The sequence below is a fragment of the Pseudopipra pipra genome, chromosome 17, assembly GCF_036250125.1.
Source record: "Pseudopipra pipra isolate bDixPip1 chromosome 17, bDixPip1.hap1, whole genome shotgun sequence".
NCBI lineage: Eukaryota > Metazoa > Chordata > Aves > Passeriformes > Pipridae > Pseudopipra > Pseudopipra pipra.
The window spans coordinates 2,162,139-2,182,825 of NC_087565.1; the positions used below are offsets into that span (position 1 = coordinate 2,162,139).

Below are 20,687 nucleotides of genomic sequence, written 5' to 3' on the forward strand. Positions count from 1 at the left end.
GTTTCTCAGCCTTTTTTTTGCCTTTTTTTTTTCTTTCATTAAAAATAAGCGACCACAACCAAACAAAAGGTCAGTGGTGCGGAGCGGGATGGAGCCATGGGAAATGGCAGAAAAGCAGGAGGCAAAGTCTTGGCTCACACAAGTGTGAGCCCAAGCAAGCAAGCGAGGAGCATATGATTATCCCTTGGGTGTCCTATCAGGATGGACCTTAAGGATGCTTCAACCACGAGTCGAAAATAAAACCCAAAAGCTGCCCGGTTTGAACTCTGAGGGAGGGTTTTCCTGCCAGCTCTGCCCTGTCTCGGGGCCATAGGAAAGAAAATGGTGGAATACATGGGACAGGACAGGATCCCCTCTCCTGGACCACGGTGAACTTCAGTTAACACTGAGGAGGTTGCTGGTCTCAACCTGACTGCAGGGAGCAGCAAACATCCCAAGAGACAGAGCTGCTGCACTGTCAAGATGAGCAAGAGACCAAAGTCAAGGGAGCTGGGTTTTCTCTCTGCTTTTTGCATCACCTGGATTCTCACAACTGGAGGCTAAGTGCAGCTGGGTGATGAGGAGAAAAATGGGAAAGCAAAATAGCATCCTTAGTACTTCACCAGCATCCTTTGAGTGCTTTCAAACATATTGAAATCTTGGGTAAATTGGCCCTATATATATGGAAGATGTATAAAACTCACATTCAGCAGAAAAACCCTTCTCTTTCACCAATAGTCAGCTCTCTGAAGAGTTACTACTCTTTGATACTACTTCCTAGAGCATCATGGAAGTTGGAGTCAAATGCATTGGATAAAAAAGCAGACCCCAGAAAGCTCTGTCCTCTTTATACAAACCATGGATCACTGGCACAAGAAACTAGAGAGGAAGAGTGTGGTGTTACAACCAGCATCAGAGACAGGACTGCACCCTTGTCCTCCATTCCCTTCCCTCTCCTTAACGGCACACACATAATTTTGCACAAATAGTACCAAACCAGTTAATCCCCGCAGCCCTCCCGGGCAGGGGCTAAAGGGTGACGGCATCAGCACCGCGGCTCTTTTCAAACAGCAGAACGGGCACAAAGGCTTTTGCCGGGCACTGCCGGGGGCCGCTGGCAACGCGAGGATCCGGCATCCGCCTGGCGCCCGGCCCCGCGGCCGCCCGGCCCCGCTGGCAAACGCGCCTTCTGCCGGGCCCGGGAGAAAGCACAGAGCTGACCGAGGGAAAGCCATAGGGATTTTCATCTTGCCTTTCTTTAACTGCTCAACAACGTGAATAAGAAGTTATCATGACTACGAAAAAAAAAAAAAAAAAGAGTAGGAGGTTGCTGCGCTGCCTCGGTGCCGCTGCAGTGGGCTGGGGTAGCTGCCTCATCACTCGGGTGGTGGTGTGTGATGGAGAGGATGGGCAGATGGATGGCTGACGGCCTGAAAGCAGAATTGCCTAAAACAGGTTCAGCTTACCCAAAATACCCATGAGCCAGAGGCTGGGAGCCCCTCTATGAGTGTGTGTCACATGCCAGAGCAAAGGAGCTCTACAAAACTTCTTCTCTCAAAATCAACCTTGTAAGTCAAAAAAAGCTCCAAAAGAATAATAAGCTGCCAATGTCACAGTCTGTTCTTTCTCTTGTGAGGATACAGACTTCTGGCAGTGTGGAGGGCGAGGGGACCGGCAGCACATTCCCCTCCAAGACACAAGTCACGTCCCTGCCTGGACAGTCCCTTCCCCGATCCCACCCGGCCCCTCTCGGCTCAGCGGGGTGGATGCTGGCTCAGCCTCCAGTGCTTCCCAGCCGAGCACATTGTGCAGGGGCTACATGCTGGTTAACTCGGCCTTCCCGGACTTCAGCTGGGAAAAAATGTTTAATTAATTTGTTTTCTTGTAAGCTCCATCTCTATCCCCCCCATTTCCAGTGCCAGCAGTGGCTGCAGCTGCCCTGGCTGTGCCCTATCACTAACCCTATCACTGGCATCAGACCTCACTGCACTCCTGGGCCATTATTCTCTGCTACTTAAAGTAAGTTTGGTTTGTTAGCAAAAGAAAGAGGTGCTGCATGGTGCCCAAAGGGACCACTGTGGGACACCGTTTGTGCTTGGGCCAGGGAGAGGCTTTATTTATCTGTAGTGACCCTCACAGAGTGAACCCTGGGTTACAAATGAGCTTTTATGCTTTTATTGCACTAACTTGGTTTCCTATCAGCACTGATGGGAGAGGAGGGTTGCAAAAGGTTATCGGTGTTTTGCATCTTGCAAAACTGGAAAATATCAATTTCCTGCAGACATCAAGGCCTAGACTGAAAAAAAAGTTCACTGGAAAAAGCTACAGCATATGCACAGTTTTTATATATCCACACAGTAATTACAGGCACAGAGCTGCCACCGTCCAAAAGTCAAGGAAACAGCGTTCCCAGATTATGCAACGGTATCTTCATCCCTGTTCCTTGCTTGTATGTGGGGGGTTTTTTTCATGTCCCTTTTTCGTCCCAGTGCTCCTATAGGTCTACAACTCACATTTATCTCGAAAAATCCCTTAGTTCAGGGATGCCCTCATGGCATCCATGGGCAAAACACAGCTTAGCATAATTACCCCAAACTGAAGTCAGGCTGGTATCCATGAGCTCGCAAGCTGTTCCCAGTCCCACCACAGAAATCACTGGTGATGGTCAGATACCAAAATAAACAGAAAAGGAAATTCCATCCCCCCGTGATTCCCTCTAAAATCCTAATGCTGCCAATGAAACACCTCTTTCCATTTCATTTCTCTTCCCTCTTTCCTTTAACTCCTCTTTCTGCAGCTTATCTGCACCTCGTTGTGTTGTGGCACCTTGGTCCAGGCAGGCACGAGGAAGCCCCTGGAAATGAAGCTGTTCCTGGCAGGTCTGAAGTTGGTCTCCCGAGACAACAATTTGTTCTTAAAAGTGGAAAGATTCAAGCAGCAGAAGGAGCCAGAGTGACCAACTGTCCATCCAGCACACAGCTGGAAACACATTCTGTTCAAAGATTTTCCCTAAACATACAGATTTTCCCAGTGCTAGTGATGGTGGCAGAGAGACCCCCAGTGGTTGGGTGCACCACGAGCCATCACCCTTCACATCCCACGGTCTCAGGGTCTCCCCAAAGGCAAGCAGGAAGGTTTTGGAGGGGCTGAAGGCCAACACAGCCTTTGGGGCTGGTGACAACAGCCTCTCTGGGTAAGCCAGGGCAGGACATCACTTCTGCCAGTGTCACACGGAGCTGTCACCATCCTCAGTGTCCAGACCTGTACTCTGAAAAGGGTGGGACTGACTGTCATCTTCCCACTTCCATTCATTTACCTCTTTCCAAATATTATTGTTTTGATCTCACTTAAAAGAGTACTTTTTATTTTATTGGTTCTCCAGTTAAACTCAAATGAGCTAAACTGGGTTGCAAGGATTGTTTTTATGAAGTCAGACCAAACTCTGAAAGAACATTGATGGCTTGAAATTGTATTTGCAGCAGATAAACTATTCATGTGAAAAAAGAGAAGAAAACAGGAATCCCATTTTCCTTATGAGAATGCACATGCACTGAACATAAAGCCTGAGAATTAATAATGCAATGGATAATAATAATAATAATAATAATAAATATTATTAATAATAACAATACAGTGTCACTTATGACCACACAGATGCACAGAAAGCTAACACAGCAGTATGTCAGGCTATTCCCAGTCAAACAAAGACTGGAAACTCCACCTGCCCTGTGAACCAGCCAGGGAAGCAGTGGTTTTCATCCAGTGAACTGCTGCAGGTATAGAATCAGAATAACCTGAGTTGGAAGGAGCCCACAAGGATCATCGAGTCCAGCTCCTGATGGACTGGTGGAGTGATACAGCTGAGGCTGCAAGAAGACGTGGGATGGACATTTTGCAGGTCTGGAGTGTCCTCTTTGCTGGACAAGCACCTGCTGAGATTTTTCCATCCTCAAACAGCAATAGCTCAGCATTCACTACAACAAACCAAACGACACATCAGGCTGATGGAGAGGAATTATCAACAAGCCGTGACACAGATGTGCGGAAAGTAACACTTACATAACGAGAAGGAGTTTATCATGCAGTGAGAAAGCAAAACATTTTTGCTTTTCATGACCAGTAAAGTTCTGCTTTGTTTTGAAGCTCCGTCACAGAGCTGATTTCAGCAGAGGCCAATTCAGGAGCCCCTGCTCGAAGGCCAGTCCCACGCACCACCTCCCCGAGAGGACTGGCCTCACCACGGGCTGCCGGCCCCGGCTCAGAGCACCGCGCCGGCCCCCAAAGCTCCCCGTGGATCAGCTTTGTTTCTGCTCCGCTGTCCCGCGGGGGGAGCTGCGTTTTAATAAACACCACGATAGTTAGCAACAGGCTTCTTCAAAGGGCTTTGCAAACAGAACTCAATCCTGGCATCACCGGGAGACAGCGAGAGCGGTGTTTGTACAGATGTTGGCCGGCGGGCAGGGAGCTCAGGGTGCAGCCTCCTCCGGCACGGGGGGCTCGGCTCAGTCTCCTTTGCTCACATCCTCCTGCTCCCACCGCGCCACGAGGCCCCGCTCCAGCAGCACCGCTCCGAGTGCCCGTGTGCTGGGCACCGCTCCCCGGGAAGGCAGGAGAGCGCCGGCAGCACCAGCCCCTGCCCGGGCACACGGCTCTTCCTCGCCCGCGGGCGATAAAAAGCAAACCACAGCGCTGCCGGTTCGCTGCGAGCGGCAGCCAAAGCTGTGGCTGGGCGGTGGAACCCGAACCCCACGCCGGGGCCGGGCACTCGCCCAGGCGGCTCCTCTGGCAAGAGGTGAATGCGCGCCGGGCACGGGCAGCCCGCCGCGCTAGGACACTTGCGGGACGCGAACCGGCCACTGGCGGGGCAGGAGGCCGCAGCGCTGCGCCGGCGCCACCGCGCGGAACGACGGCGCATCCTCGGAGGCGCCTTGTGGTTCGCGGCGCCGCCCGCTCCGCTCCACGCCCGAGAGAAATCCCGAGGGGGTCCCGCCGGCCCCGAGCCCTTTGCTCGGGTTGCTCTGAGCGCGGAGGAAGAAGCCCTCAACCCTCTCTCCTGCCTGGCAGAGCAGCTTCTCGCAGCTGCCTTCTCCCCCAGGGATGCAGATCCGTACGGGACACATCCATGGATGTGGAGGGGTGAGGCACACTTTGCTCCCTCTTATCCATTTTCAGACAGAGCACCAGAGAACAGAGGATTTTCCCGATGGGTAAAGGCTGCCCAGCACAGCAAATCGCTCAGGGAGGAGTTCACTGTCTCTTTTCCACCACTACCTGCAGTAGATGATAAAGCTCACGCACTCAGCGAGGGCACAACTCGCACCCCAACCTGCTCATAGTACAGAGGGCCAGTTATCCTGTAACCCACCCAGGGTGTGTAAGGCTTTTCCTCTGGGACATCTTACATTCACATTAGACAGAGTAACCCAGAAAAAGAACTGATATAGAGAAAACATTGCAAGAAAGAGTATTACCACCTGTCTCTGCCAACTGAGCAGTCCCTCTTATAAAGCATCAAAAATGGAAATTAACAGCAGACTTCTTGCTTAAAGTGGAAGTTTCTCAGCAGGAAAGTGTTCTTGATTAAGAAGTTTTTATTTCCTTAAGGAAGTACTATGGACTGAAAGTAAAAAAAAAAAAAGCCAAAATTACTACCAGAAGAAAATAAACCCGGGTTATGTTTAGTGCTGTGTTTCAGCATTGCTCAGGTCTCCAGAAAAATTTCAGGACGTGTAGAGTCATTTATAATGGATTTAAATGCCTCGTTTGTAAAGTCTTCTGAGAAAAATAACACTTTTTTTTAATTAAAATAACACATTTCTCTTTCTCAGTTACCTTTTATAGATGCTCAGGTACCCCCAGGTAAGAACATCTCACAAATTCATGGTCTGCAGGCTGAGCAAGATGACTGAATGATTATAACCACACAAGGAACACGAGTGGAATGACACTGCAAACTACTTTGTAGATGAAATATTTAACATTTAGGAAAGAAGTGACCTTTAGTTGTTTCTCTCTTGGCTGTGCTCCCATCTCACAATTACTTTGGTTACTTTACGACGCTTAAACTCGTTCAAATTTATTTATTTGAAGACACAGTTATCAAAATAGTGATATGTGAAATAAACCCAACTAGAAATATAAATAGCCCTATCTGCAGAAGGTAATATTTCCCCATTCCTAAGCCTGCCCTCTTCTACCCAATCATGGATCTCTTCCTTCCCCTCAGTCGCACCTCATCCAGCTTTTTGATCACAGGACCAGATTTTTTAGATGTGGCAGCATAGCTCTTCAGCAGAGCTTTAAACATCACTTCAGTATCTGGATGAGTGCTAATGAAGGCTTTTTCCAGAACATACAAATCAACTCCTTTATCCTCTGGAAGACCTGAAATAAAACTGAGTCCAAAGTCTATCAACACCAAGTCCAGCTTCTCCACGGGTGGCCGCAGAAGGAGATTGGCAGTTGTGAGATCCCCATGGATAATATCTTCATCGTGCATCCTTGCTAACAGCTCACCCATCTTCTCTGCTAAGTCCTGGAGGCTGCTGGTATCATTTCCACTCCGCTGTACAGAGTAAATATGATCTTGAACTGTAACTGAGTCTACAATATCTTCAAGATATATGGAGTTGGTGACATAATCCACAAAGTAGACAGCTGGAGCTGGAATCCCTGTTTAAAAGAGCAAATCAATGCTAACAGTTAATTTACGTGATTCCAAACTTTATTCTAACAACAAAACACAACCAATAAATGCCTTAAGCAGAAACTCCGCTTGAGATCATCCCCAGCCACTGCCAATCCACACCTTGGAAGGGCCTTACCAACACTTACTTCCAACCCATCTGCACTGGTAGCCTTTTAACCTGCTGGCAGCTCCAGCTTGATAACAGGATCAGCCCCTCCTGGGGTGAGACTCCCCAGGAAAACATGTTATGGGACACACCGAGGACAAGCTGTGTTTTAGGGGCCGCTCAGGACGAGCAGAGAGGGTCACCCCGGGATGCGAAGAGCCCTCCGCACCCGTCAGGATGGCGCTGGAGGGGCCAAGTGCCTGCGATCTGCTCTGAGCCACGGGCACAGCCGGGGAGCACCGGGGGGGGGGGGTGTCCTGCGGGGGCTGTCCCGCTCACACCGCCCGGGAGTGTCCATCTGTCCTTCCCTGCTCACACCGCCCCGGGGTGTCTGTGTGTCTGTCCTGCCCCGATCACACAGCCCCGGCGTGTCCGTCCGTCCGTCCGTTCTGCCGGGGCAGCCCCGCCTCCCCCGCCTCTCCCCGTGCCCACCTGCCCGCCGGCACCGCAGCAGCGACCGCGCCTCTTGGGTCGTGCGGCGCCGGCTGAGCCGCTCCTCCAGCGCCGGGTGCCGGTACCGCTTCGGGACGCGGAGCTTCGCCACGGCCTTGCGGCCCAGGAACAGCCCGCGGTACACGTGCGCCTCGGCGCCCTGCTGCACCAGCTGCAGCCCCGGCAGCGGCGGCGGCGACAGCTCCTCTTCCGCGGCCTCGGGGTGGTTCCCGGCAGGGCCCACGGCCCCCACAGCGCCCATCGCGGGACCGGCCGGGACCGAACGCTCCCCGCCCGCCGCCGCCTGCGCCGCCGCCATCGCCGCGACGCGCCGCCACACCGCGCATGCGTGGGGCGCCGCTTCGGCAACGCTCGGCGATCTCCGGCGATCTCCGTCAGTGCTCGGTTCCCCGGGACGGAAACCGACGAACGCCCCAAGCCCCGCCCCCGCCCCGGCTGTGCCGCCCTCGCTATAACGCGCCCTGCGCCGCTTTGTCCGTGTCGTTCTCGGTGTCGCCTCTTACAAAACCCCTCTCTGTGCTTGCTCCCCGTAAATCCTGCTGCCCGCTGCCCGCCTCGGCCGTGGGGGGGGATACTGAGTAGCTGCAGGATGGTGGAACTCGTTCCTGAGCCTTCCCCAGCCAGTGCATTCTGTGTTTCTGCCAGTGCAACAGCGAGTCCAGCAGCTGCCCCTGGGCTTTGAGGGAGATGTTGGATGTGCATCTTCCCAAAGTGGCAAGTGGGATCTCGTGGTTCCCCCCCGAGGTGTTCCCAGCACCACCTCAGAGCCCCCTGCCAGAGCATCACCCCTGGGACACCACCCCCGGGACAACAACACCAGGATGCTCCAGCACTGGGGCATCACCATGGCAACTCCACCTCTGGGACATCAGCAGCAGGATGATCCACCACTGGCTCTTGGCCCTTCATGTGCCAAAAGCCTCTGCTGGAGCCTGTGCAGATCCACTGCAGCTGCCCCGTTCGTGGCTGGGGAAGAGAAGGGATTTGCCCGTAGGCTGCAGGGGATTGCCAGCCTGCAGCAGGGCGTGGCGTCACCTCAGGTCCCCACGCTGGGCAGCACCAAAGCCTCCGCTCCAGGTCTGTCACAGGCCACTCATTCAGTGAGTCAGGTGACTCCCCTTCCTTGAGCAGCCAAGACCCACATCTCCATCTTAGCAGAAGATGGACAAACCTCAATATATTTGGAGCAGTATTTGGGTTTTTATGGCACCCTGAAAAACCACTGCTCTACTGGCCGATCTGCACACACTGCAATTTATGTTCCTCAGAAGACACAAGAGAATTCAGCCCAGTCCATGTAAATATGTTCTCAATTGTTGCTTTTGGAGGTGCCACAAGTCCATTTTGCCCTTGTTTTCACATCCACAACATTTGTTTCCTTTCCAGAGCATTTATATTTTATTAACACATTCCATACAGCTTACTTGTCATTGCACGGTGGGATCATGCCTGGCAAATATTTGTCTTTCTTCAGTAACAACTTTTAAACAACCTTTCCAAGTTCTCAATGATACAGATAATCCAATCCCTCAAGTCTGGCCACCCGTGGCATCCTCCTTCAGCTGCCCTCGCTGTGACAGGAGATTGACAGCTTGGCCAGGAAAGATATGCATTCCTGGTCTCTGTGGCTGGAATTTGCAAATGCCACAAACACTCAAATAACAAAAAAGGTTTTTCCCCATGTTGTGGGCAGATTTTATCTAAGCATCCGTGCTCAGATGCCCCCGTGGACACACATACACAACCTATAAGCAAGTGCACAGAGATATCCTCAGTTCATTATTCTGGTAAACATGACAGTCTTCTCTCATGCTGGCCAAAAACATCCTCCAGAGCTTTCAAAATATGAAAGAAAATATTTTTGCTTTATTTTCCCATTTATTTTATTTATTTAAATTTTATCTTCCCCGTGATTTCACTTATTCTTTTCTCTTTGAATGCAAAAAAGCAGTTGACATAGCCCTTGGAAACCATCTAGAGCCATTTACAATATTTATGGTATCACACAGTATTTTTATTGGAAAGCTGAATCACCCCAGAGAACTGCACTGAAGCCACAGACTCTGCTAAGTAGTTTAATTATGTAACTTTGTTCTCCTGGTGACAAGCGTTTACAAACTCTCCTTTTGCAAACAATGTAATTAAGTCAAAAATTGCAGCGCAGCAAACCAAGCTAATGGAAACCAAGGCGAGTCCCATGAGCTCCTTCCTCCTGCTGTCCTGTGGAACTCTTGGCCCTACAAGCAGCTCTCCCAGCACCCCCCAGCTAATTTGAGGATGGAGGCTGCCATCCTCAGAGCTCAGATGGGAAAAGGGGAATTTGGGCTAAATCAGGCTCAGGCGGCTCCTCGAGCCCATCTAAGGGTCTTGCTGGCTCTGAGGTTGTGTTCATCAATAACTGAATAGAGCTTGGTCAGTTTGGTGCCCCCAAGCCCCTTCCTAGGGATCAATCATAATCAGAGAAAACAAGCTCAAGTGTGTGATGAGCGTGTCTGATCACCTTGTCTTCCCTTTGCCAGGATGGCTTTCCTTCTCCCCGTTGTATTTGTATTTTAATTTGTGATTTTAAAGCCTCTTCTAGCTGCCCCGGCCCAGAGGTGGAGGGTAACGTTTTCCAGCAGTCACGGCCGGGTTGTGTTACCAAACACAGGCTGCCGTTCCAAACGCCGAGCTCTCTGGGAAGCGCATTCCTGCGGCTCAGCCCTGGGGTTGCGCTGTTTGGCTGCCAGGCAGGAACGCGCCCTCGAGCCCCGCAAGCCCGGCAGCCAAGAGCGAGATAAGGATCAGAGGGGGAAGCGGCACTGCCAAAGCACACGGTCTGGAGGGGAGGAGGAGGAGGAAGGCATCGCAGGAGGGAGCCAGGACAGAAACGTGCCGGCACACATGAACCGCTGGTGGATCCGCCACTCCAGACCTTCTCATATGTGGATCTTTGGGACAAAGGCACTGACTTCAGCAGGCCCAGAATACCCATTAATCACAAATGTTGCGATAAGAAAGGTGTGCTTTAAGAACAACAAAGGAAGATTTTTTTTTTCCTGCCCAAATTATCCCTGCTGTTTTCATCACAGTAGGTTTTCACCTTTTTTCCTAGACGACCACAACCCACAGCCACACACAGTGTCGACGTGGCAGCTGCATTTCTGTACATACTGATGTCACCTTTTTGGCCACCTTTTGTAAACACACCATAAAGCTCTGCCTGTGCTTGCTCCCCAGGACCTCACCTCCTTGTTGTCTGTGCTAATAATAATAATTCTTGTGCTGTCAGAGACCAGGAAGCTTCCAGAGAATGGTTGGGTGGCAGATAAATAAAAGCTGAGCGACCATGGAGAAAAGTATAATTTCTTCCTTCTCACACTGAATTTAATTCAGAAGGAAGGAATTGTTCAGGGAAATTGCAGATCAAGTAGCCAAGGGTGGGTTTGCCCAGTGCCTGATGAGGACTCTGGGTCCCCTCTGGCTCTCTGCATAGTAGGGAACCATGCATGGGTGACATCTCCAATTCACAGCACAGCTCACCCGAAATGTCAGTCTGTACCAGATATAAGATCTTAGAAAAACTATTTTTACATACTTTATTTGCATTGAAATTAGAGCATATGAATGGGAAGCATTTATTTAATCTGTAAACCTGGTAGATGGTTTGAAACACTTTTCATACATAACTTGGAGAAGAAACAAAGCCAAAACATTTGATCAGCTGCTGCCCATGTTGCAGCCAGATATCCAACAGACTAAAGTTGAAAGGATACACATGATCCAACATGGCCCATCTCAAGCATCCCAAAACTATGAGTTGGAACAAAAAGAGTTGGTACCACTGGTCTGCAGAGCAGAGACAAGAAATGTAAACCCATAGTTAGAATAATAATAATTATTTAAATATTTCTCTTAAATGGCCTATTAAGTCAAAATGTGGGGTGACTGAAAGGGCTCTTTAAAAAAAAAAAAAAGTGTTCTTGTGTTCTTTATTCTTCACCCAACCTGTTTATTTTTGTCTGTGTCAGAGGGGTGTGCCTGCACCACAGGCACAATGGTCACGGATGCAGACCTGTCCCAATTCAACTTTGTACTGTGACAAAGAGCTTGACCAGCACAGACTCCACAGACTGCTGCTCTGGAGCTTGTGTGGTTATAACATCTTAAATACTAAAATTTAGTATAAGTATGAAACAAAATGTTACCAGCAGTCAAGTGCCAGCTCACAATGCAGGTTCATGGTCATGTGCACCTCCCCTTCAGGGGCAGTCCCTGCTGGATGCTGTGACACCACATCTTCCCTCGCTGGTCCCCACTCCAGCTGGGTCACAGCAAACTTCTGAACATCTCGTGCACCTCAGCACAGCTCAACCCGCCCAGCAGCTGCTGTTTGCACGAACAGCACCGAGGGAGAATGTTTGCATATTGTGGTAAAGAGTTTTGAAAGCACTTCGAGGTGTATCATGTTTTGTTTAGCAAACTGGACTTTGGGATACATGAAATTAGCCTCAGACTCAGAAAAAAATCTTGCATCCAAGTGCAAGTCCCGGTGTCTTTTATGCAGGACAGCAGGAAGGTTCCTGTTCCACTCAGCAGAAAAAGAATGTTAATTGCAAGGGAAGCTGAATACTGAAATGCTTTGTCTGACAGAGCACTGTGCAGGGGGAAGGAGATCAGCTCAAGAGATGATCCTTTCTGTCCCAGTGAAAGTTAAGAGTGCAAACTTAATCACAGAATCACAGAATCATAGAATGTGCTGAGTTGGAAGGGACCCATCAGGATCGAGTCCAGCTCCTGGCCCTGCACAGGACACCCCAACAGTCACACCATGTGTCTGAGAGTGTTGTCCAAATGCTTCTTGAACTCTGTCAGGCTTGGTGCTGTGACCACTTCCCTGGGGAGCCTGTTCCAGTGCTCAACCACCCTCTGGGCGAAAAACCTTTTCCTGCCATCTAACCTAAACCTCCCCTGCTGCTCTTTTAGTTTTAGCTTTGAAATGGTCACCCCTTTCCTAGCAGGCTTCTTTGGCTTTCCAGCCGAGCTACCTCAAATCATTAACAAACTGTCAATCTCCTGTGGACTTACCAGAGGCTTTCTCGCCTGGGGTGGGGGGAGAAGCTCTGCACAAGAGCAGGTCAGCAGGTAGCGAGGAGATCCCTGTTCCTGGCTCAAATGAGACAGAATGGGGACAGAGTTGTCATTCCAGCCACGAAAGCCATATCCTCGTTTCCAGAGCGATTAGCCCGTAAAGCCTCCCCGGCCACCCCGCAGCCTCCCGGCGCGCTCACACGCCCAAGCCCCGCTCCCCGCCGGGCTCACCCATCCCGCGGGATCCGGCTCCCGCTCCCCGGCCCTCGCCATCGCTGCCGGGGCGGTGCAGCTCCCCCCGGCCCGGGACCCCCGGGCAGGGCGACTACAAGCCCCAGGCTGCCCGGCCGGGGGCAGGGCGGCAGCGACGTGGCTCGGCCCCGCTCCGGCCGCCGGACCCCGCTCCGCCCCGCTCCGCCCCGCTGCGCTCCCGGGCCGCGGAGCGCGGGGGGCTCAGCCCCGCCGGGCCATGGGTGAGTGCGGCCGGGCCGGGCGGGGGGCGCGGAGGCGGAGGGGGAAGCAGGTTTTCTGTGCCACAGCCCCTCCGGGGACGGGGCTCTGCGGGGACTGGGGCGGGCGCGCGCTGCCCCGGGGAAAAAAAGTTCCCTAAAGGAAAAAGAGAAAAGTTTTCAACTTTTCCTAAAGGCTGGGACTGCATCCCACGCCCCTCTCCCTTTCTTTCTGGTTTGGGTTTGGTTTGGTTTTTTTTTTTTTTTTAGCGCTCCCAGCAGCACATACAGCGAACGCAAGAGCCAAGGAATTTCCTGCGGCTCGGTCCTGGGGCCATCCCAGGAGCGCTCCGGCGGCTGAGAGAGCGGGGTACAAGGAGTGTGGAGGGACCAGGATTTGCTGTGGAGCGGGAGTTGCTGGAGGCAGTGGTCCGGCGCTCCCTGGTCTTGGCGTTGGTGTGAGCAGAGTCCGAAGTCAGCCCCAGTCCCAGTCCCAGCCCGGCGGTCACTGCCCCGTCCCGGAGCACGACCCGGTGACCAGTTTGCCATAGGCAGGGAATCGCCTGCCACAGCTCCTCCCGAGACCCACCAAACTTTCAGTCCTCAAGTGGAGATCTGAAGAGTCCTCGAATTTCCGAGCTATGTCAGAACAGACTGTATAGAAACTGGATTTCAGTCAAAGTTCATAAACCATGACTGCTCATGAAGTTAACAAGAAATGCAGCAAAACCTGATGAAATCAGCTGTGGTATTTATAGTGGGACTCTCTGTGACTAGTAGAATTTGTGGCTTGGAACTAATGGGATGGGCACTTACGCCTTTTGTTCTCAGCAGATAATTTTCTAATTATCTGCATAATGTGCACAAGGAGTGCTAAAAGCAGTGTGGGTGGTCACACAGAGCATGGTGAGAGGGACTGGGGTAACTGGGATGGCGTAAGTAACACAAATGAAACACAGAGGGTTACAGAATAAATACAAATATTTTTATTTATGTACAACCATCACTGAGAAATCTTTATTGCTAGCTGTAATTAAAGGCCAAGCAGAGACACTTCCTGTTAAACACAGCTTGTGAGGGGGAAAAAAGCCCTTAGGCAGGGTGAGAAAAGTTTCCACGGTCTGGTGGTTGTGTCCACATTTTTTCCACATGCAGTCTACAGAAAATGTGAATATTTCTAATTAAACAAAAGAGTACAGATAGAATTACATGCTGGAAACCAGCACAAACCTCAAAGCTAATGCACTCTACCTGTGCTTCAGAATTGTAACTGGAGGGGAGGTCACTGCCACTGCTGTTCCCAGAGAACCCTACATCATGCTGGCTCTGGCACCAGTGCAATCCCTGATGCTATAACATGGCTCATGGTTCTCACATTGTCACCCTTTCATCCCTTCCCCATGGTGAGAAGCATATGCAGGCAGAACCTTGCTTTTGTAGGGTTGTTTAGGCCGGGTTGCTTTGGGTTTGGGTTGCTTTTGCTGCTGGCTTTTGGTTTTTTTATTTGTTTTGTTTTAGCTAAACTTAACTTGTACGCTCATCTGTATGGGATGGGCAAGGTCAAAAAGTCACTTCTTGTATTCGGGGCTGGCAACAGTGGGGTTTTCAGCTCATGATGAAGCTTGTCCTGTGGTCCTGGACCAGCCTGAGGAGGCTGTGCATGGCTCAGGGATCCTGGGTGCTGTGGGCTGTAGAAGGACAGATGAAGAAATCAGGGCCACCTCACAAAGTCATGGCAAGAGGGCAAGATTAAGTGGGAGAAATAAACTTTTGTGAGCAGGGCTTTTAATGCCAAGGTCAGAAGTGAAAATGTAGAGACTGCAGGCTCAGTGCCACGTGCACTGAAACATGAAAATGATAATGCAGAATAACTCATGACCTGAAAGCAGAAGCTGCATTTCCTGCTCAGAACAGGTTTTGTAATTTGAATCCAGGGAGACTACAGAGGATCCCCCTGTACAACTCCGGGCACTACAAATCACTGCCCTCTACTTAAAAACACGTCTTAACTTTGTTAACAAAGCCCTGATTTCACAGTTCTGCACCCCAAATGAGTGCCTCTGCCTGGTGGGTTGTGTGACTGTCTGCAAGTGTCTCTCTACATGTGACCTGGTGACCTATGGGGAAAAGCTGCATCATGGCTTTGTAAATGGAAAACTGTGGGTGTCCTGCGAGAGCTTTTTCCAGCCTGTGCATGCTGATAGCTGCCCTGCTAGCATCAGAAAACTGAACTTGGCATTACTTTCTTGTCTTCCAGGTCGTGCAGTGATGGTCCTGCTCTTGTCCGCAACGGTGTCTCTCCTGGGCGGGCTGATATTTGGGTACGAGCTGGGGATAATCTCTGGTGCACTGCTGCAGTTGCAGGTGGACTTTCACCTCAGCTGCTTCAAGCAAGAAGTTGTCGTGAGCGCCGTCCTCATCGGAGCACTGCTGGCCTCTCTGGCCGGGGGGGTGCTCATCGACCGCCACGGCCGGAGGAGAGCGATCCTGGTCAGCAACGTGGTCCTGTTGGTTGGCAGCCTTATCCTCACGCTGGCCAGGTCATTTATGGTGCTGGTCATTGGGCGCATGACCGTGGGCTTTGCCATCTCTGTCTCATCCATGGCCTGCTGCATCTACGTCTCAGAAATGGTGGCTGCTCACCGGCGAGGGCTGCTGGTGTCTCTCTACGAAGCCGGTATCACCGGGGGCATCCTGCTGTCCTACGCGCTGAATTATGTCTTTGCGGACGTGGAGGAGGGATGGAGGTACATGTTTGGGCTGGCCATTGCCCCGACAGCCATGCAGTTCCTCAGCATCCTCTTTCTCCCAGTGAACCCTGTTAAATTAAGCTCGTGGGACTCGGACTGCCAGAAGGGCCTCATTCCATTGCAGGACACTGAGGACAGAGCAGCAGCAAAGCGGGAGCCCTGTCAGGGGAAGCATTACTCATTCCTTGACCTTTTCAGGACCAGAGACAACATGAGAAGGCGGACTCTGGTGGGCCTGGGACTGGTGCTCTTCCAGCAGTTCACTGGGCAGCCCAATGTGCTGGGCTATGCCTCCAAAATCTTCCACTCGGTGGGGTTCCAGAGCAACTCCTCGGCAATCCTGGCCTCAGTTGGGCTGGGAGCGATCAAGGTGGTGGCCACGCTGGTCGCAATGGCCTTGGCAGACAAGGCTGGCAGGAGAGTGCTGCTCCTGGCTGGCTGTGTGGTGATGGCCATCTCAGTCACCACCATCGGCCTCACCAGCCGCATGGCCCCGCTGGCCATGGCCAGGGACTGCAAGGCACCCACCGACCCCAACGCGTCCCTCAGCCTCACTGAGCACCCCCTGACATCTGCATTCCCCCAGTCTGCTGTGTCACCCCTCCCACCAGCATCGGGTGCTGTCAAAAGTCAGGCAGCCCCTGGTTTTGCTGCCACAAGGAGCCTTACAAAAGTTTTTGCCAGTACCCAAAGCAAAGAGGTTGTTCCCAGTTCTTCCCTCAGGCAGAAAAGGGGCTTGGTGGGTCAGTCCACAAAAGGGACAGTGGGAAGCACTGGCCCTCCTCTCACTGGTGCTCCCTGGGCACGACATACAGTCTTAAACTGGATTACACTGCTGAGCATGATGGCTTTCGTGAGTGCCTTCTCAATTGGATTTGGGCCAAGTAAGTGTGGTGTTTATATATCTTTGCACTGACCTAGAGAATAAAACTAGGGCTGACCTGCAAGCTGCCTGCTGGAAACATTCCTTATGTGTCTGCTGTACCAAGCAGCTTGGTGTCTGGGAACTGGAAATATGTCCCCATCTGCCCACTGAATCACTTTCTAGCACTGCAGCTCTGCCAGCTACAGGCCTGGTACAGCACTGGAATAACTTCCTCTTCCATGCTGTAACTACCCTTGTAATGTTTTTTTTTTATGTGAAGCTCATTGCAAAATCAGAGTATCCCACAAGTGCTGCACCCTGGGGAGGAGAAAAAAAGAAGGCTAAGGGCAGAGGGACTGAGGGGCTTCTGCTGTGTGACAGGGAAGTCAGTGCAGAACTGGAAGTGGAACCTCTTTGAAAGTTTCTCAGTATCAGTTTCGTTGTTTTGTTGGGGTTTTTTTCTGAGATCATTATTTTTCATCAGATGAGATTAAAGATTAGGTCTTGCTTCCATATGAGCTCTACTATTTTCTGACATTTAAATGCCTTGATGGGAGAAAACATCATCTAACTCAAGAGAAATACATAAGTGGGCAAGTCTTCTGGGTTTGACAGTGACCCTGCAAATTATTTCAAGCTAAATAACCCCAGGATAGGAAAGGGTTCTTGAAGGCATATGTTGCTTTAACTCTGATTTTAGCCCAAATGCAATGTTGTTTCCCTAATTCCACCCCTTTCTCATTTTTTTACAAAGAGCATGTCCTGACAGCAGATCTTTTCCACATCCCGTGGATGGAATTACAAACTCCTCCACTTTCTTCTTTGCTCCCTGTGCCTGTTCATTGCTATTTCATTCCTCCTGCAGTGCTGAACACAGGAGGTTTGAAGTGTTCTCCTGTGCCCTATCTCTGAGGTCAATGAATGTTTGACACCACCAGCAGCAGGCGCTGGGTGAAGCCCGAGTTTAAACCCCCTGCTGAAACCTCCCTTGCCCATTTCCCGAACAAATTGCTTAACTCCCACACTGTCTTTCTGATCTCTCTAATCCATGCAGTGACCTGGCTGGTCCTCAGTGAGATTTACCCTGCTGGGATAAGAGGAAGAGCCTTTGCCTTCTGTAACAGCTTTAACTGGGCTGCTAATTTACTGATCAGCCTCTCCTTCCTGGACCTTATTGGTAAGTAGGCACTCCCCCTCCCTCCACCTCCCACGGCTGGTTAGGGAAGGGTGGCCACCACGAGCCATTTGGAGATGAGGTGGCATTTTGAACCGTGGGGACTTAGGGCTGGAGTAGCTGTGACCCTGCTGCCCCTGAGAGCAGGAAAGCCAGGCACCAGCAGCACTGCTCTGAGCCCTCTGTCAGCTGTTTGTAAAAGTCACCCATTGCCCACTGGGCTGCACTAGAGCACCACAGTATCAGCAAACCACGGAGTTTGCAGCTTCTGTGCTGGCAGCTTTACCACATTGCTTTCTATGCTGGCAGCTTTACCACATTTCTTTCTAGCAGAGCCCTCAGCTGAGGCACTCGGTGGGCTCTGCTGGCTCTGGAGCTCGGCTGCCTTCCCTTCCCTCTGGTGCTGGCAAAGCCTGGCATGAACCAGCCTTTTCCTTTGCTGATTCCCAGTCCAGGCCTTGCAGATAAGCAGTTTCCCAGATCTATTGAAGGCTTCACAAAATAAGATGCCCATCAGGCACCAGTGACCACCTCACAGTAAATAAACCAGTTTCCTTTGTATCCCATGATGTGACTGACCTCCTACCTTCATGCACTCGAATCTCTGCAGATGCCATTGGATTCTCTTGGATGTTTCTTCTCTATGGACTGATGGGAGTGATGTCTGTTATATTCATTTACCTTTTTGTTCCGGAAACAAAAGGACAATCCCTAGAGGAGATAGACCAGCAGTTCTCCAGGAAAAGGTGTGTGTGCTGTTGTCCCAATGTGAGTGCTGGCTTTGGGAGCTCCCCATCAGTGGCTCCTGAGGTCTGTGGCACCAGGCAGCTCAGGGCTGTTACAAAATCTAGTCAGTGCTACTGAGAAAGTAGAAAATCTCAAGTTTGTGGCAGGGTTTTGGGACAAGTTGTGAGAGCTGCAGTGCTGTTCATCAGCAAGTCACTGCCCTGAGCCTTGTGGCTGTGCTCTGGGAGGGCACTAGTGGCACTTGGGAGGAAATGGGCTAAAAACCAGGGCTTGTGGCTGAGGAGAGGAAAGCAGGACCACAACATGGGACAAGCGGGTCAGGACTGGGAGGAGACAGGAGGGGATGATAGTCCTCTTGTTTCACCTTAGAATAGTCTTGGACTGATCCTTCTCCTCCGGGGCAGAGAGATCTCCTGGTGTAACACAGGCCATGGGCTCTCACCTGGTAGTTTTCAGACAAAGCCTGTAATGGGTTAGGGAAGCTCAAAAGGTGCTTATGCCATCCTGGTTGGGATGGAGGTGGCAGGGCAGGCATTGCTGGAGCAGGGAGAGGCCCAGGGGAGGGAGCAAACACCCCTGGGGGGGCAGGAGGGGTAACTGCTGTGAGGTCCTGCCTGTCTCTCTGGGCACAGCACTGACCTTCACCATTGCCCTGCAGGGTTTGGGAAGGAAAGGTGTTCAAGCAGAGACGTGGACGAGGAGCGAGCTGCACACACGCACAGTACCAGAGAGTGGAGCACACCAACAGCCCATGAAACCATCAACGTGCCTGCAGCACCGTGTCTGAGCAGCTTTTCCAGGAGAGGAGCAGGCTGGGCCATCAGGACAGTTCTTTTCCATGGCCTTTAACTGGTGACCTCTGCTCACAGACAGTTCTCCCTGCAGTGTCTTAGCTGTGGGGACATGCAGATAGCTGTCCTTCGGATCCTTGGAGGATCGTTGTTCCCCGGCAGGGAGCACATCCTTCCTTTGACGTCTTTAATTCTTCATCATTTGTACCTCCCATCGTTTAAGAGATTAATTTTTTTTTGTACGCAGGGATTAAAGCACAACTTTTGCCGGCGGTGCTCTCCCATCGGCCAGGTTCGTTTGTGAGCGAGGTGTGTTTTATGTTCCGGTTCTTGGAGAAGAAGCGGCGCTGCACCGCGCCGGACCCGCCGCCAGTGGGTGCCCCGGCATCGCCGCACCGCCCGGACCCCGGGCTGCGGACAGACCCCCAGTCACAGCGCCCAAAATCTGAGCCCACCACACCCCTCGGACCCCCCCGCACCCTTCGGACACACACACACCCCCTCACTGTGACTCTGGGCCTGATGGAGCCGGAAAAGAAGGATATGGGAATCCACGGTACCCCTGCGGGGCAGGCGGCGGGAGCTGTGCTGGGACAAGGGGAAGGGGAGAGGATGGGGACATTGGGGTTTTGGGAGGGGTGGAGGGGGCCCAGGGACTGGCTGCTGGGGCAGTGAGCGGGGCTGGATGTGCTGGGAGGACACACGAGAGCTCTGGGGTCAGCAAACAGCGCTGGTGACAGTGCCAGGTGTTGGGGGCGACAGTACGGGAAGATGAGACACAGCTCCTGGTAAGGGGGGATCAGTAAACCCGAGGTAGAGGACTGTCACCTCCATCACGGCAGAGCTGGGCTGCTGGCACTGAAACGAGGAAAAGCCATAAAGGAGTGTTCAAATGAAAAGCTGAGGAAAATTCAGTGGGTGTTGAAATTCAGGCTTGCACCCTTGTGAGAGGACGTGGCCAGTATTCATGGGGAGAGCAGCAGGGAAACCAAATGATGCAGCTGCAGTAAATCAGGTGAATTTGGCCATGTATGGTACCAGCAGAATCACAGGAACATTATGAAGCAACCAAGCAAGGGCAAAACCTGGTTGTGCTTCTGTGCCTATACCAGAAGCTTGAAAAATAAGATAATGCCAGGCTTTCCAATTGCCCTGAATAACAACCCCAGTACCAGCACAGATTTCCTGAGATGGGAAATCATGCATCCCAATTTAAAAAATTTAGAGCCAGGGCTGTATAACTGACCCCTGATCAGGATAAATATATAAATATACAAATATAAAATGAGATTAGAGAAGTTAGTCAGCTAAGTGATCCACCAGGAAGGAATAAAAACTGGTTTTGGATACAACAAAGGGTCTCCTGGACTAAGCAGTGCTGGAAGCATGAGAAGGGCTGCTGCTCTGGGTTTGGTGGGGAGCAGAGCACAGGACCTGCTTCACAAGGTGTTTGTGGGAGAGCTGTTCTCTGCTGGTGACCACAAAACAACCTTTAATGCTGTAGTGGGAGAGAGCACACCAAATAAATCCAGCCTGGGGCTCTACAGTTTCAAGA

At 51.5% G+C, this 20,687-nt stretch overlaps 2 protein-coding genes and 1 long non-coding RNA gene across 7 annotated transcripts; 1 reads left to right on the forward strand and 2 right to left on the reverse strand.

The window, feature by feature from the left end:
• Positions 1-6,044: 6,044 nt before the first annotated feature.
• On the reverse strand, positions 6,045-7,599 carry TP53RK (TP53 regulating kinase). Its single transcript, XM_064673673.1, has 2 exons — positions 7,266-7,599; positions 6,045-6,651 (listed from the first exon to the last, which is right to left on the reverse strand). Exons 1-2 carry the CDS (start codon positions 7,582-7,584, stop codon positions 6,173-6,175), a joined length of 798 nt encoding a protein of 265 aa, XP_064529743.1. The 5' UTR covers positions 7,585-7,599; the 3' UTR covers positions 6,045-6,172.
• A 1,543-nt stretch (positions 7,600-9,142) lies between these two features.
• On the reverse strand, positions 9,143-12,724 carry LOC135423450 (uncharacterized). 3 transcript variants are annotated; one of them, XR_010434821.1, is made up of 3 exons: positions 12,588-12,724; positions 12,354-12,435; positions 9,143-10,291 (listed from the first exon to the last, which is right to left on the reverse strand). It is a non-coding gene; the product is annotated as an uncharacterized LOC135423450 (long non-coding RNA). The 3 variants fall into 3 exon arrangements; XR_010434819.1 differs by having other exon boundaries at positions 12,354-12,431; positions 12,588-12,709; XR_010434820.1 differs by having other exon boundaries at positions 9,143-10,236; positions 12,354-12,431; positions 12,588-12,704.
• Positions 12,725-12,743: 19 nt separating this feature from the next.
• On the forward strand, positions 12,744-19,436 carry SLC2A10 (solute carrier family 2 member 10). 3 transcript variants are annotated; one of them, XM_064673671.1, is made up of 6 exons: positions 12,764-12,829; positions 13,076-13,553; positions 15,063-16,439; positions 17,475-17,597; positions 18,205-18,340; positions 19,000-19,436. In XM_064673671.1, the coding sequence occupies exons 2-6, from the start codon at positions 13,508-13,510 to the stop codon at positions 19,094-19,096; spliced, it is 1,779 nt and encodes a 592-aa protein (XP_064529741.1). In that variant the 5' UTR covers positions 12,764-12,829; positions 13,076-13,507; the 3' UTR covers positions 19,097-19,436. The 3 variants fall into 3 exon arrangements, with proteins under 3 accessions (XP_064529742.1, XP_064529741.1, XP_064529739.1); XM_064673672.1 differs by lacking the exon at positions 13,076-13,553 and having other exon boundaries at positions 12,744-12,829; XM_064673669.1 differs by lacking the exon at positions 12,764-12,829 and having other exon boundaries at positions 12,885-13,553.
• The last annotated feature ends 1,251 nt before the right edge of the window (positions 19,437-20,687 follow it).

What these genes read in the sequence shown, in the direction of transcription:
- TP53RK (XM_064673673.1), bottom strand. Translation starts at nt 7,584, where the DNA reads ATGGCGGCGGCGCAGGCGGCGGCGGGCGGGGAGCGTTCGGTCCCGGCC. An exon ending in GCTGCGGTGCCGGCGGGCAG is followed by an intron (nt 6,652 to 7,265) that starts GTGGGCACGGGG and finishes TCTTTTAAACAG; the next exon opens with GGATTCCAGCTCCAGCTGTC.
- SLC2A10 (XM_064673671.1), top strand. Translation starts at nt 13,508, where the DNA reads ATGAAGTTAACAAGAAATGCAGCAAAACCTGATGAAATCAGCTGTG. An exon ending in ACCTGATGAAATCAGCTGTG is followed by an intron (nt 13,554 to 15,062) that starts GTATTTATAGTG and finishes CTTGTCTTCCAG; the next exon opens with GTCGTGCAGTGATGGTCCTG. An exon ending in CTCAATTGGATTTGGGCCAA is followed by an intron (nt 16,440 to 17,474) that starts GTAAGTGTGGTG and finishes TAATCCATGCAG; the next exon opens with TGACCTGGCTGGTCCTCAGT.